At 36.8% G+C, this 13,866-nt stretch overlaps 1 protein-coding gene across 1 annotated transcript in view; it reads right to left on the bottom strand.

The window, feature by feature from the left end:
• The window catches only part of SLC9C1 (solute carrier family 9, subfamily C (Na+-transporting carboxylic acid decarboxylase), member 1), a 138,469-nt gene that overhangs the window by 84,379 nt on the left and 40,224 nt on the right, over positions 1–13,866 (bottom strand). Inside the window, exons 9-12 of the mRNA XM_006864212.1 lie at positions 12,895–13,066; positions 12,504–12,585; positions 7,395–7,561; positions 4,093–4,218 (exon numbers count right to left, since the gene is read on the bottom strand). Of these exons, the coding sequence (XP_006864274.1) occupies positions 4,093–4,218; positions 7,395–7,561; positions 12,504–12,585; positions 12,895–13,066 (547 nt within the window). The remainder of the gene's footprint in view (positions 1–4,092; positions 4,219–7,394; positions 7,562–12,503; positions 12,586–12,894; positions 13,067–13,866) is intronic.

Below are 13,866 nucleotides of genomic sequence, written 5' to 3'. Positions count from 1 at the left end.
TTGTTCTATTTAAGCAACTGTATTTTTGGTCTATGGACAGGTTCCTCATGAGCACAATTAAGTGTTCAGAAATACCCATTCTTCACAATGTCACCCATAGTCTGAAATTACCCTTATTACAGTCAAAAGATCCATACAATAAAGCACAAGTAAACGTCTTTCTGGTATACTCTGATTTCAGCCAAGATCCATCTGACCTCTGCCATGATATCCTCATTTTATGTCCTCTTTTGAACCCAACTTGAATTTCTGGACGCTCCCTGTGGATGTACTGCTGCAACTGTTTTTGAATTATCTTGGTGTAGCATTGCAGGTAATACGCTGGACTGCAAGGTCAGTTTGAACCATGAGGTTGGTGGGTCAAATTCAGCAGCCTGTCCTTGGAAAATGTACACAAGGTCGGTACAAGTCAGAATTGACTTGACGGCACTTCACACAACAAATTTTACTTGTATGTGATACTAATGATATTGTTCATTGATTTCCAAATTCTGTGGGTTCACCTTTCTTTTGAATGGGCCTAAATATGGATCTCTCCAAGTCAGTTGGCCTGGTAGCTGTCTTCCAAATTTCTTAACATAGACAAGCACCTCCAGTGCTGCATCAGTTTGTTGAAAGACTTCAATTTGTATTCCATCAATTCCCAGAGTCTTGTTTTTTGTCTATGCTTTCAGTACATCTTGGACTTCTTCCTTTAATACCATTGGTTCTTGATAATATACCTATTGAAATGGCTGAAGATAGACTATTTCTTTTTGGTACTGTGACTCTGTGTATTGCTTCCATCTTCTTTTGATGCTTTTATCATCATTCAATATTTTGCCAATAAAATTCCTTCAGTGTTGCAACCTGAGACTTGAATTTTTCCCCCCACTTCTTTCAGCTTGAGAAATATTAAGTGTGTTCTTCGCTTTTGGTTTTCTAACTTTAAGTCTTTGCACATTTCATTATAATATTTGACTTTGTCTTCTCAAGCTGTCCTTTGCAATGTCCTATTAAACTCTTTTACTTCCTATTTTTTCCACTTATTTTAGCATCCTACACGGAAAAGCAAGTTCCAGAGTCTATTCTGACATCCACCTTCATCTTTCCTTTTTCCCCGTCTTTTTAATAACTTTTTGCTTTCTTTATGTGTGATATCCTTGATGTCATCTCACAACTCTTCTGGTCTTCGGTCTTTAGTGTCTAATGCATCAAATCTTTTCTTGCGATGGTCTCCAAATTCAGGTGGGATATGTTCAAGGTTATATTTTGGCTCTGGTGTATTTGTTATTATTTTTTTCAGCTCCAATCTTAATTTGCAAATGAGTTATTGATGGTCTGTTCCACATTTGCCCCTGCTCTTGTTTCAGTTGATGATATGGAACTTTCCCACTGTTTCCACAGATTTAATCAATTTTATTTCTGTGTATTCCATCTGGTGAGGCCCATGTTTCGTCCCTTTTATGTTATTGAAAAGTTATTTACAATGAATATCATTGGTTTTGCAAATTCTGTCATGAGATCTCTAGCATCATATCTACCACCAAGGCGATATTTTCCAACTACTGATGCTTCCCTTTGTTTCCTACTTTACTGATCCAATCACCAATAGTTATCATTGCATCTTGATTGCATGTTTGATCAGTTTCAGACCGAAGAAGTTGGTTGATTTCTTCATTTTCATTATCACTATCTTTAATGACTGGACCTTAAATTTGAATAACAGGGTATTAACTGGTCTATCTTGTATGCATATGGATACTATCCTATCACAGACAACTTTATACTTCATGATCTATCTTGATATGTTCTTTGTGAGGATGTATGTTTTTCATTCCTGGCCTAGTAAATCATATGATTATCCCATCCAAAATGGCCAATACCAGTCCATTTCAGCTAATTCCTAGGATTCTGATCTCTATACATTCCATTTCATTTTGACAACTTTCAAATTTTCTATATTCATACATTGTACATTCCTGGTACAGATTATTAATAGGTGCTTGCAGTTGTTTCTTCTCATTTTTCATTGTGTCCCATTGAAAAATGAAGGTCCTGAAAGCGTTACGTCGTTGCCGTTATTAAGGTCAATATGCCCGTCATATTTTGAGTGCCTTCATATCTATGGGGCTTAAATCAGTATCAGAGGATTTTACTGCTATTTATAAGGTTTTAAGTCACTGACCATTCAGAAGTGGTCTGCCTCTCCTTCTTCCTACTCTGGCTTAATCTAGAAGCTCCACGGAAATCTCCTCACCTTGGGCAGCCCTGCTTCCCGCATCATTGCAGCATGCAAGTCACCACAGTAGACAGACTGATGGAGGAGTGGTGGAACACTCAAAATAGTCTCCTGCATTTTTAACATTACATTTTTAAAATCTGTAAACAAATCAGAGACGTGGTCTCATAATATTTTAAACGACATAAAATTAAGATAATTCTAGAAACACCCAAGTGATGAAGGTGTTTGCATTTAATTACATAAGCATTAAAAATATTCCTCAATTGTTTTCTTATGAATATATCATTAATTAGATGCAATCTTCACATTTTTAGGCCTGAAATGTTTTCAGGTATTTGTTGATCATTTTTTTTTTTTTTTTGTACAAAATGAGGAAAGAAGCACTTGGCAAACCAATAGAAAAGATCTGGGCTGGAAATGCTGTTGAAATTAATCAGTAAAAATTAAAAAAAAACAATATCAAACTGTTGGAGAAAATAAATAAACAAGGAAAGATATCTAGAAAAGGCTTTTGTTAATAATAACTAATAAACATAATTGATGTAACAAAATAAGTATAAGACTAAAATTACAAGAAGGACACGAAGGAAATTTCAGAATATCAAACTGAATCCATCTTTGTGTTTCAACCACTACTACAGGACCTAGCAAATACATTTTTCCTTTTATTTTTAAAAAGGAAGCCATAAAAAATTGAATGATAGAGGATGAATAAATGTGTCTACATTCATTGTTTTCTATTATAAAGCTAAAGATGGTGGTGGTAGTGGTGGTGGTGTGCCATCAAGTCGGTTCCTTTTCATAGTGATCCTGTATAGGGTTTCCAGTGTTGCAAACTCTTATGGGAGCAGAAAGCCTCATCTATATATCTGCTGTTGGATATATGGAGATTATTGAGGTTTATAATATTTTATAAAATACGTGTTGTTGTTGTTGTTAAGTGCCGTCAATTCAGTTCTGAATCATAGTGACTCTGTGTTTCCAAGGAGTCACTGGTAGATTTGAACTTCCTGTGGCTTAAATCAGACTGAGGAAGCAATGTGCTGGAATTCTGCATGGTTGGAATAGCAAAGAAATGGATCATGACTCTTTACAGAGATTGCATGATGAGTTGTAACAGCTAAAATCCTTCCCTAGACAGAAAATGCTGACTAGCTTAGTAGCAATTTCCCACAGACTCCTATGCTACTATTTATGCTAAAGAATTTCTCTCATTTGGACTCAAACTTTAGTATGTAAACATACTTTCCTGGGAAATCCTATACAGGGTTGCTATGAGTGGGGAACTGACTCTACTGCAGTTAATAACAACACATGCAGTAATTAGAGAATCTGATGGTACCTTTGCATGAAAAACAGGCTTAGCCCCAGAACTAGGCAGTATTAGGGAACTGGCTGCCTAAAGCTCTGTTAAAGTTCTTGCCACTAGGATCTGTGAAATTCCTAATTCCTTATAATAAAATACCTTTGTTGTTGTTGTTAAGTGCCGGTGAGTCAGTTCCGACCCATAGTGACCCTGTACAGGGTTTCCGAGAGTGCACATCTTTACCGGAGTAGAAAGCCTCATCTTTCTCCCGCGGAGTGGCTGGTAGTTTTGAACCTCTGACCTTAAGGTTCGCAGCCTGATTCGTAACCACTACGCTGCCAAAGCTACCTTTAACTTAAAATAATTTAAGTTGATTTCTTTCTTTTTTCTCTTTCATCTCTTTTTTAACAACCAAACAGATTCCTAAGACTTCCTTTAGTTTGAACAAACTGTATATTGTTATGTGGGTGGGTATAATCAATATGCACTTAGGAAGTGAGAAAGTTTTCAGTATAATTTTAAGCCAAAAACTAATTTTAAAAAAGTATAGCAGAATATTAACTATTTGTGCTGATAAAAGTCGCCTGTTGGCCAGTTCCATTGCTTCAATGTTAAGGGTCTCATCTATTTCCTTGTTACAGTCTGGACACCTCACCATTTGATGGCCTGTTGTTTCTTCTTGGCTTGCCTAAGAAAAACATAACATTTTTATTAAAAAAAAAAATCATATTAACATATTATTAACACAAGTTTCAATTGATATACCAGTTTGTTTTGGAAGATGATTTTTTAAAAATCTGGTAAGATAGAGAAAATTCTTGAATTTGATTTGGAACCAGCTCCACCTAGAAATCTTTGCAATATTGCTGAAGGTTCGGGGGGGAGAGGGGGGGTGTGGGGTCTGAGTCCCCTGTTGGAGATGCATGTACTGTCTAGTGAAGCTAAGATGTTTTGGGAAATCCCATTCCATAGACACTCATTATCTATCTGACTCTACACTTCTAGAAATTGGACCCTCATTGTGTGTTTTGGCCAGAAGCATTACAGATGGCAAAGCAATGGCAGCAGTGAGAATATCTAGGACAATTTTTACTCTTTTTCTTTATGACAACCGCACTGGCAAGCTGAATGTTCTTGAATGAATAATAAATCTGGCCATATAGATTATAAAGTACATGCCAGAAGTAGGAGGATACATCTTACCCAAAGCTAAGCTTAACAGTACTGGCTTTGAATTCTATTTCTATATATTTAAAAAAATATTTTATTGTGAATTATGTGGTATAAATTAGTTTACATGGAAGAATGTTAGCTTTACATTCATCCTATCATATAGCGTTACATTGCCATGATTACAATCCCCTTCATGCATCATCAACCATCCAAAGGGTATACCCTGCAAGCCTGTCCCCTGGTCGTCAGCACACAGCCCCTCTCCCTCTCTGGGTCTAAAGTCCCCAGCCGCTCCATCTCTCCACGTCATCATCTCTGCCTCCATCTTTGGCATCACTGTTTCTCTGGGTAGAGTCCCTCACTCCACTCTTCTCCCTTGGTGGTCCCAGGGACCTTCGCTCCTGGATTGCAAAGTCAACCACTCCCCTCCTTTTGCTACAAAACATCTACCTTTACATTTCCAACCCTCACAGTCAGTCCTGATATTACTTACTCACTACTGTACCACATGAGTGCTATCCCAATCTCCTTTCATCAACCCCTCCCAGACAGATTGGATACTACTCAGTGGAGATTCTACCTTCCTCCATGCCCTCTGGATGTAGGTTCCCTCTTGAAAGCTTGTAAGCCAGTCACTTCTTGCCTTTGTAGGTGCAACCCCCTCCCCCACCATTTTGGGTAGCCAGTGTCCAAGTTGTCCATCCCTGTCTGCCCTGTGTATTGAGGGGGTGGGAATGATCCTCGCTGTAAAGATTTGTTTCCTCTTTTGAGCTACTGCATCCATAATTGTAGGCCAATTTCATCAAATTGTACCAGATTACTCTTTTTTTCCTCTTCTTTCTTCTTCTAGTTGAGTTTGATTATCCAGCCATTGAAGCCAGGTCAAGTGGGTATTATTTGCAAATGTGGGTGTTCTTGTGCATATGGCCTCTCTTCTTATCAGCTGGATGCTTCACTCTCCACTCTAGTCCTCTGTGGCTATGTCACTGACTCTGGGCCCAGGAGTCCCCAGGTCTTGCCATACTGCTGGCCAACCAGGTCTCCACCAGGATTCACAAGAGTCTATTGAACAGGGTAGGACTTAGCATGCAGCTTCATTGCTATTTTTTTCCTAGTTTCCTTTATCGATGTTGAATGTGGTTATATGTCTGCTTGTGTATTCCCATTGAGTCTTAGTCTTGGAAGGGGGTTTGTCCTGAGGGGAACTAACCACTTGCCTTGATGGCTAATGGGCAAGGAACTTGCTTGTTCTTGTAGTAATCAGTCAGACTGTCTTTATTGTTTTGTATTTTTCCTGTCTGTCTTTCTTTCAAGAAGTATCTTCTCTTCTTCTAGACGCTCCAGGCTGGTCTGCTTGTCCTCTCCAGTGAAAATTTCTCATCTCAGAAGATTCTGGATGGGGTTCAGGATTCCACCTATGGTCTTATGCAATGCAGAGGCTCTGCAGGAAGCCTCCTTCACTGGGCACGTTGTAGCCCCATTTTAGGTATTCCAATCAATTATAGTCAGAAGATGGACTTACAACCTTTGGTGATATTTCTGGCTATTCCTTTCTCTCCCCCTCAAGTGTCTATTTTATAAAGAAATACCAGGGAAACCAAGATTCAAAAGACAGCCAAGCAGCTTAACATTATTTCCCCCCTTTTGCCCATTCTAACCATGCCTCAATCCCTGTTCCCAGAGCCCTGTTGCTCCAAGGTTGTGCATACATCATTATTTACCTCTGTTCCACTTAGCCCATGCAAACCTGCCTAATTGTTCTCCTAACCACCTTGTTCTTCCATTCCTCTCCCCTTCTTGTGTATTGTCCCCTCCTTAGCACCCAAACTATCTTGTGTCTATTCCCTACCCTGTGCTCCACCTTCTCCTCCCTCCTCTCGCCCCACTCCCCAGATCCCGGTAACCAGCAAAGAATACCCCCCACTTTTAGTAGGGGTTCTTTTTCTTAGTCTTTTACAATAATCATACTATGCAGTATTTCTCCTTTTGTGACTGATTAATTTCACTCAACATAATGTCCTCAAGGTTCATCCATGTTATATGGTAGCTTAATATTCAAGGTAGAATAATATGGTAGCTTAGTATTTCAAGGTAGCATAATTTTTCATTGTGTGTATGTACCACAATTTGTTTATCCATTCAAAAATATGGAATGCTTCATGAATTTGTGTGTCAGTCATGTACAGGGACCATGCTAATCTTGTCTGTATCATTCCAATTTTAGTATATGTGCTGCTGAAGTGAACACCATTTTGTTTTTCAAAAGACAAAAATCCTACTAATAATGCTAAGCATAGTAAATACTAAATGAATGAAGGTCACTGAGCATTCCAAACCTGGTTTAAAAATAAAAGCAAAACAGAAAGTAGTCATTTTCTAAAGCCTTATGATACCTTTTAAAGGCAACTCTAATATACAGCTCACTCTGTTGAATTTTTAACATTTATTGATTCAACAGCGTTGTTACTTTTCCTTTGTCCCATGAACAGTAGGAAAGTAATTCGTATATGCTATTGATTGATAATATCTAAGGACTTCTTTCTTACTATTAAGACAAATAAGGAATTACTAATACAACTTACCTGTTAACTACAAATAAACACTATGAATGTATAGTTATGGCATGATTTAGCCTTATTAGGTCAATTGTATTTACTTTGAGATAATAAGCAAAAGACGTTACTTGCTTACCGCATATGGGTTTTGAAGTATAATTGTTTTTTCAACAATGTTCCAGTCAGCATTAGCAAGATCTTTATCAAATTTGAGTGTAGAGGCTATAGATTTGGTTAGCTCTTGAAAGTGTTTATATGTATAATACAGTGATTTATATTTTGTTGATGTGATATCATGAAGACCTTTGACACAAAGCACAAGTATTACAAATAGCAGGGACATTGACTGTTTGATAGGAATTACAATACTTCCTTTTATTCTTATCTTAATATATTATCACTAAGAACTTAAAAAAAAATAAGACTCAATATAAGTTATTTGGAGTCCTGGTGTGGTATTGTAGGATAAAACACTGAACTACAAGGTCGGTTTGAAACACAAGGTAAGCGAGCGGTCAAACTTATCAGTTGCTTCCTGGAAACTCTACACAGAGTAGTTATGAATCAGAACTGACTCAAGGACACTTAACAACAATGTAAGTTATTTGATAATTGAAGCAGTCATAATTTCAACCTTTACCACTTTCACATTTCTTCTCACAAATTATCATTATACAAATAACAGCAAATATTTATTGAGTGCTTACTATATGCTGGGAACACACATTTCCGCATCTTGCATGTGTTATGTCTTTCCAACTTTTGAGTTCACTTCTTTTTCCCAATTTGATAGATGAGAATGTAGAGCCAGAGATGAGTTAGGTAAATTATTCACATCTGGTTAGTTAGGGACCTGGCTCCAAATCACCCTTTTTTTGTTTTTTTTTTTAATTGTTAAAGCTAAATGATGGGCTCACCTCACCTACCAGCACAACAGTTTAATACCAACTCTGAAATTCATGGTATGTAAAATTACTTGCAGAGCAAACAGAGGACAGTTATTGCTGATTAAACAAATAATTAAGATTTCAAGGACTCTTACTATATGAGACAAAAATGATTTTTTGTGTGTGCCATAGATGTTTCCTGTGAAAGCAGTCATGTTCCACAGGCAGATGCTCACTGTAAGGAAACAGAGGATCCTGAGTAAGAATTTTAGGTTTCTTTAGCTCCTTGAGAATAGTGTAGTTTTTCACTGCTAATAGGAGAAAAATGTGGCACTCTGCTTCTGTAAAGATTACAGCTTTGAAAATCCTAAATGGGAGTTCTACCATGTACTACAGGGTCACTATGAATCTGAATCAACTCAATGGTTAATGGATTTGTTTTAAGATTTGACCTAGGGAGTGGGGCATGGAATGGAATAAGTTATCAAGCAAGAAAGCTGGCGGCTCTTACAGAGTTTCCACTGTCTTTCTTGCCCTGGGTAGACAAACACTTTTTGGTTATTTGCTTAAGCTAGAAGGAATAAAAAAAGGATTCCAACATTTTTGCCAGTTTTTATTGATTTCATGGAGAGATGGAATTTCAGAGTTAGTTATTCTGTCATTTTCACTGTCAGGACTTTAGCTAGTGAATATCTGTTATTGATAAGTTGTTATAGAGTCCATTCCTACCCATAGAACCGAGGCTGTAAATCTTTACGGGAGAAGAAAGCCTAATTTTTCTCATGCAGTATCTTCAAACTGTTGACCTATGAGATGAGCCTGACTCATAAGCACTACGCTACCAGTGACTTGGAATGCAGGAAGAATCTTGGTGTCTTTTTATCAAAGATCTGGAACTTTCCTTGCAATAACAGAAACCAATGACTGTTGAAATGAATAAAGCAGCCCTATTTGCAATTAAACAATGACGTTTTGTAAAAGTTCTGATGGAGGAACAACAATATGGAAGAATTGTTCAAGGAAATGAGAAAATAGTTAATTTTGCATTTTAAAATGATCAAAATTAATATTTAAGAAATAAAGAGGTCATATTATTTTCACATTTTAGCTTTTGTTAAATGAGTGTTCTGATTTTTTTCAGAGGATAATACGATTATGACATAGGAATCTGGTAGTGGTGGTGGAGGGTGTGTGCTGTAAAGTCGGTTCCGACTCATGTTGTTGATTAGTGCTGTCAACTCGTAGCAACCCTGTGTAGGGTTTCTGAGGAGTACCTGGTGCATCTGAACTCCTGACCTAGCAGTTTAAACCGACCTTGTAGTACACTGCTAGGGTTTCTGAGGCAGTAAATCTTTAGGGGATCAGAAAACCTCATCTCTCATCCGAGGACCTATTGATAGATTGAAACTGCTGACCTTGCAGTTAGCAGCTCAGTTTGTAATCTGCTGCACTACCAGGGCTCCTTAGGGACCTAGTTACAGGTTAATAACGAATTCTATTTTGCTAAGAGTATCAAGTGGGTTTTGAAAAGATCTCTCTATGTAGCTAATGAAATAACAGTTTATCAAGACACTGGCAGCCACTTAGTAGTGACTAAAATGAAATGGTTTGCAGAGGGCTTAAAATTGAATATTTTTGAAACTGATACATTCATATAAGGTAAACAACTTGTAGGTCTCTTCATAACAAGACTTTTCAGTGATTTTAAGATGCTAATATATAAAATGAATCTTCCAGATGGGGATATAGTATAAACATAGAGCTAAATGAGTCCCTGCCTCCTCTTTGGATCTAACAAAGGACAGATATTAATATCTCTCAAAATGTTTGATTCAATTATATTTGTGGGACACAAAGGTATGAATAAATGTGCTTCATTCTTTGACCAAATAATTAAATTCCTGCCATAGATCAGACACGGTTTTAGATAAAAGGCACATATATTTAGTTTACAAAATATGTTTTTAGTCTAAGTCCACAGAGTAAAATATATTTGCATCTTTTCCATCTTTAAAAGTTACATCATCAACCCTGACTTCTTCCCTGGGGTCCAAGGTCATATTTAATAGTCACTCTGCTTTCTCTTTTTAACTGTCTACATTTCAAATTTAATAGAAATAACTTTTGATATGTTTTTTGAAATTATTTCTCAAGATTTCTTCAAGCCAGTTAATAACACTAACAATCCATTGCTGAGGTCAAATATTAATTTCCTCTTATGTGTAGGCCTTTAGTCCAATGTCTACCACTAAATACATTTCAAACAAGCTCTTTTGTTTCCTTTGCTTTAGTTCTAGTCCAAGTCACCATTATTTCCATTTGAATTAATGCAATAGCCTCCTAACGGATATTTCTGCATCTACTTTCCATACACTGTCCATCGGCACCACAGCCCTATCCCAGTCAGTTCTTCAAAGCAATTAGTGTGACCCTTTTAAGACTTTAATCATATAATGATACTTGCTTAAAACTAACTAATGAATCCCATTTACCCTTAGAATAAAATCCTAACCTCTACTACAACATACAAGGTTCTTTGTATCTTAAGCCTTCCTACCTCTCCCATCTGGTCTACCACCATTCACTATATTACTCTTTTTAAAGTTTCAACTACTCAACACTTTTAGTTTCTTAAACACACTCCTTCCTATCTTTCTAAATATTTTAACATCTGTTATGTTCTTTCTTTTCTTTTATGGTTTGTTTACTTCGATGCCCAAAGGACTCCTTGATAATACCATATTTGACTTGCTCATTGCCTTTTTCTCCTCACTGTAATGTAAGCACCATCAGCTCAGAAAAGTTGACTGTGTTTATGATGCCTCACTATGAATTAGTTCAGTATTAGCTTGTGCTTTTGCTGTTAAGTACTATTGAGTCAGTCTCAAATAATAGCAACTATATATAGGGTTTCCAAGGAGTGGTTGGTAGATTTGAACTGCCGGCCTTGTCATTACAAATTCAGCGCTTATCCTACAGCATCATACCATGCTCTTAATAGCAGTTTGTTGAATAATTAAATAAATGAATACATTCTTTTAGATAAACTGGACAAAAGCTAATACACAAATTTTTTAATAAGTAAGTTTATTGTCCTCAACCATTAATGTGCCTTATTTATAGACTCTATATGACAAGCCCACCATTCGTCTGTCAGTTTGTTGTTCTGTGGTGACTTGGGTGTTGCTGTGATCCTGAAAACTATGTTAAGGATATTTTAAACATCAGCAGGATCACCCATTGTGGATAGGTTTCAGTTAGCTCCTAGATGAAGAAAGACTAGGAAGAAGGAAAGAAGGAATGTTCTGAATATTTAGTCACTGAACACCATATAAATAGCAGTGGAACGCAGTCAGTACCAGATTATTGGGCATTAAAATATGATGAAGAACTCTAGAATATTGTCAGATATAGTGCAGGAAGATGAGGCCCTCAGGTTGGAAAGTACTCAAAGTATGACTGAGGAAGAGAGCTGCCTCCTCAAAGTACATGAATGGACCTTTATTTACTGATGGGTAACAGTTCAAAAAGAAGACAAGTAGCTGTAAATGTTCATTAATAATAATCAGAATATAGAATGTATGAATCTAGGAAAATTGGAAGTTGTCAAAAATGAAATGGAAGGCATAAACATTGTAATCCTTCCTACACATTAGTAAGCTGAAATGGACCGGCATTGGCCATTCTGAATCAGACAATCACATCGTTTACTATGCCAGGAATGACAAATTGAAGAGGAATGGTATCACATTCATCATCAAAAAGAACATATCAAGATCTGCCTTGAAGTACAATGCTGTCTGTGATAGGATGAGATCCATACGCCTACAAGGAAGACCAGTTAATATCACTATTATTCAAATTTATGCACAACCACTAAAGCCAGTGATGATAAAATTGGAGGACCAACTTCTTCAGTGTGAAATCAATCAAACATGCAATCAAGATGTATTGATAATTACTGGCAATTGGAATGTGAAGGTTGGAAAGACAAAGGAAGGATTAGAAGTTGGAAAATACGGCTTTGGTGATAGAAATTATGCTGGACATCGCATGATAGAATTTTGCAATACTTCTTCATTGCAAATATCTTTTTTGCCAGCATAGGATAAACAATGGACTGTTAACCAAAAGGTTGCCATTCCATACATACATACATACCAGCCACTCATAGGGAACCCTATACTTATACTTTTAGGGTCTCCACGAGTCCGAGACAACTCTATGGCACTTAACAACTTTGTCTTCAACTAGGCATTGTTGATTTATCTATATATATGGATTCTTCATTATTAGTACTTCTTTAGTGTATTTAGAATTATTTCTCTTCATTCAAAAAACGGCTTAATTGGGCTTACCTAGTTTAGTAACAGCCAGTGGCAAAATAAATTTATTGAAAATCAAGGTAATGAAGCAAACAGACACTCCATGAAATAACATCTAGAATGAAAAAAAAAAAAAAAACAAAGTTATTATTTATGACAATTATATATTACTTACTCTATATCTATCAATGTGAATTAAGTTAGATTATACTGTCAGTAGATGGTCATGACTGAAGAGGAATTTGAATGTCAGGAATGGAGAATAGCATAGTGATCAGTTGTTCCCCCTCTTTTCAATCTTGCCATCATAGCCAGACCATTCTCTACAGTCCTGGTGAGGTTGAGCTACCTCACAACTATACATATTTTAACACATAGAAACAGCTTTATAATCTATAAAATAAAAAAGCAAAACATTATTTACTTGATATTTTTCCCTCTCAGTTCCAGTGAAAGAGTCATAGGCAAGTAGAAGGGCCATATCGATGTTAGGAGTCCCTCTCATCTCACTCAAGACCATTATGAAAGCCCAGCGCCAGCTGAACCCATGATCAAGTCGAGACAAAAGAGGGCTTAGTAATAGAATGACCAGAAGTCTAAAAGAGAAAATAATTTTTAAAAAGTAATTTTTCTCATAGAAATTCATTTCCATTTTATTCCACTCTGTTCCTAGTGGAATTACCTACATACAGATAGATGTACCATTGTTCACAGATTAGTGTCATCAGTAGGGTCATTCCATAGAATTGTAAATACAGCACTATTTTCTTTGCTTCTTTCTTCTGTGATAATAGTAGGGTAATTCCATATCATCTTTGAGTGGTTCTTCTTCAAGAGGATAAAAACTAATAGAGATATTTTACAGATATATCTTAGATTGCAAAAAGGAAATCAAGAGCAAAAATGTGCTTGGGTGTGGCATCATCTGATCTCTTCTGACTGCACAAGGAAGAAGGAAAATTAAACTCTGCATCAGCCCATACTCATGGTTATGGGGTTTATTAGGGGAGTTACTAAGTTACAATTCAGGGTCAGAAATGCTTAGGGCACAGTTCTTTTAGTCAAGACAGCCTCTCCCCAGCCATGCCATCAGGCAGGTCTCTCTCTGATCCCCAGCCTCTCAGTCACAGGCCCCATGGCCTCAGCCCTACTCCAAGAATGTTACAAAGACCTTTTAGCACTGCTGATAAATGGCCAAAGGGCTTTCCACTAATCTATAAACCTAAACCTGAAGGCACTCAGCTTTAGCTAGCTCTGTGGATCAAATTCTAATGAATAAAATATGAGAGGAAAATATTTTCATTTTCTTTTTCTTCACAGAGCTTAAGCTTGCTGAATCTTTCCAATTGGTCAATTAATTTATATATACATACTATATATATGAGTCCTGGTGTGG

This window comes from Chrysochloris asiatica, unplaced genomic scaffold (genome assembly GCF_000296735.1).
Source record: "Chrysochloris asiatica unplaced genomic scaffold, ChrAsi1.0 scaffold00061, whole genome shotgun sequence".
In the NCBI taxonomy this organism is placed as follows: Eukaryota; Metazoa; Chordata; class Mammalia; order Afrosoricida; family Chrysochloridae; genus Chrysochloris; species Chrysochloris asiatica.
The sequence above is the reverse complement of the archived record's forward strand: the minus strand, read 5'-3'. Positions and strand labels throughout refer to the sequence as shown.